At 50.2% G+C, this 2,040-nt stretch overlaps 1 protein-coding gene across 1 annotated transcript in view; it reads left to right on the top strand.

Moving 5' to 3' along the window:
- Positions 1 to 1,374: 1,374 nt before the first annotated feature.
- LOC102759656 (zinc finger protein 546-like) overlaps positions 1,375 to 2,040 on the top strand; it is a 5,452-nt gene continuing 4,786 nt past the window's right edge. The window contains exon 1 of the mRNA XM_006761139.2: positions 1,375 to 1,425. Within this exon, the coding sequence (XP_006761202.1) occupies positions 1,375 to 1,425 (51 nt within the window). The remainder of the gene's footprint in view (positions 1,426 to 2,040) is intronic.

The following is a 2,040-nucleotide window of genomic DNA, read 5'->3' as shown; positions in this document are numbered from 1 at the left end:
GTAACGGACCTGCGGGGTTCGTCGCGCGGGTGAGCGTTCCCTCAGCCCTTTAGTTCCCACCGGTTCCTGCGGGGGCAGAGCCGCTGAGGGGACGGGGCTGTGGGGCACCTGTCAGGACCTCACTCTCTGGTGGCCTCTGAGGTCGTGGTGCCCGTGGGGCCGTCGGCCCCTCTCCGTGCCCTGGGCTCCGGGGACACTCAGCCCAGAGTCCTAAGTCCAGGTCAAGGGTCAGATGAGTGGCAGCTGATCTTGGCAGCCAGTGGAATTATGAGTGACAGGTCCTTCCGCGCATGGGCTCCAGAATGTGCAAGGGCTTGGAGTGAAGACTAAGCTGATTCAGGGACAAGCAGGGGTCCATTTTGTGAAAATAGGCACTGGATACAGTGGGACAGGAACCAAGTGCAGAGGAGCTTTGTGACCACTTGGGTTTCTGTTCTGCTGGTGATGGGGTCATTGGGGTAACTGGTCAGTAGAGCAGGTGAGCTGTCCCAGGTCTCATTAGACTCCCTGTGGCTGCAGCCTGATGCACAGGATGGGTGTGAGGACGGAGGTAGGAAGCCCAGGACGGAGGCTGCTGTGATAGTGCTGGTGAGTGTGAGGGTACCTGGAGCACAGTGGTGGTTGTGGGTGTGGAAGACGCAGTTGCATATGGATCAGGGTTGTAGCTGTGGCCACCTGGATTGGAGAGAGAGAGAAGAATCAGAAATGATGTGAAGGTTTGGATTTAGCAGCTGGTGGTATGGAAGCACCATCAACTGAGGAGAAATTCATAGTGGGAATAGTAATGTCCATGAGGAATATAAAATCTCTTATGTTTTCCTGTTAAGTTATGAGGTATTTCAGAGACCATTCAATGACCATCTGGAACTCTGACAAGGATTTCAAGATGAAAACTACTTAAAAAAAAATAGTAGAGTATGGTCCAGAGAGGATTTCTGGATCAGTGCTGTTTTTATTATTGGAGGTAGAAGAGTAATTCAAAGAAGGTGAGACTGTGGTTGGTGCATATTTACTTTTTAAACACTCACCAGGATTTCTTGTGACCCTTTGTGTAGCCTGGTGTGTTGCATCCGGTTTGATTGATTTGCCTATGGACATGAGTGGGCATCTGTGAGACTCACTCGGCAAGAGGTAGAGGACCATAGGCTGTGAGTGTAGAAGGGACATCAAGTGCAGCAGCTGTAGAGGTGGGCTCTGGATAACTGAGATCTAATGTGGTTCTCAGTAGGTGAGGTTGAAGGAAAAAGCAAGTTGGGAGGGAGGCCTTCATAGCAGAACTGAAGGCTGTGTCTTGGCTGTGGGCAGTCAGAGTCAGGTTAGTACTTGATGCTGGTTGAACTTGCCATGCAGTCTCTGGAACACACATGCTGAGTAATGACTAAGACCAAGGAGATGTCTGTGGGAGCTGAGGCCATAGCACTGAAGGTGTGAGAGAGGGGTGGGAGAAGGAGTGATGGCCCTTGGAGAGGGAGTGTGAATTCCTGGCCACACATCCTTGGTGTTGACATAGAAGGAATGAAGGTTGAGTCCATTTCTGGTGATAACTGGATGACACTTCATGGGGAATTCTGGGGAATTCCTGAAAAGATGGGTGTTGTGGCGCTTCATGCCAGCTGCAGAATTTAGGTGTCATATAGGTGCACACCTGCCTCTTATTGTTTGGCGGGTACAGTGATCAATGGGAATGGGATAGCAGACATCGGTGTCACCTGGGCTTGAAAATCTCCGCTGGCTTGGGGATGGGAGAAGGATAAGAGAGAAATACATACAGAGGAGGTGAGTTAGAATGTTGAAAAGAAGGTGATTAGATATCCCTTCCTCTTTATGGCATACATGTGTTGTCTTTGAAGTTGTGACTCTGGGAATGAATCTATATGAGAGAGGTGGGATAGAAAGAATTATGTGGAACAGGTAGGGCAAAGTGTTGGCCTCAGCACCCTAGGACTGGAATCGAAAGGGTGACGAGTGATGCCATGCTTTTCAGGGTCTTGGAGGGAGAATGTGTGGGACCACAAGGATATTGCCCCAGTACTGTGGTTG

This window comes from Myotis davidii, unplaced genomic scaffold (genome assembly GCF_000327345.1).
Source record: "Myotis davidii unplaced genomic scaffold, ASM32734v1 scaffold718, whole genome shotgun sequence".
NCBI lineage: Eukaryota > Metazoa > Chordata > Mammalia > Chiroptera > Vespertilionidae > Myotis > Myotis davidii.
Note: the sequence above shows the minus strand (reverse complement) of the source record. Positions and strands in the feature narration are given on the sequence as shown.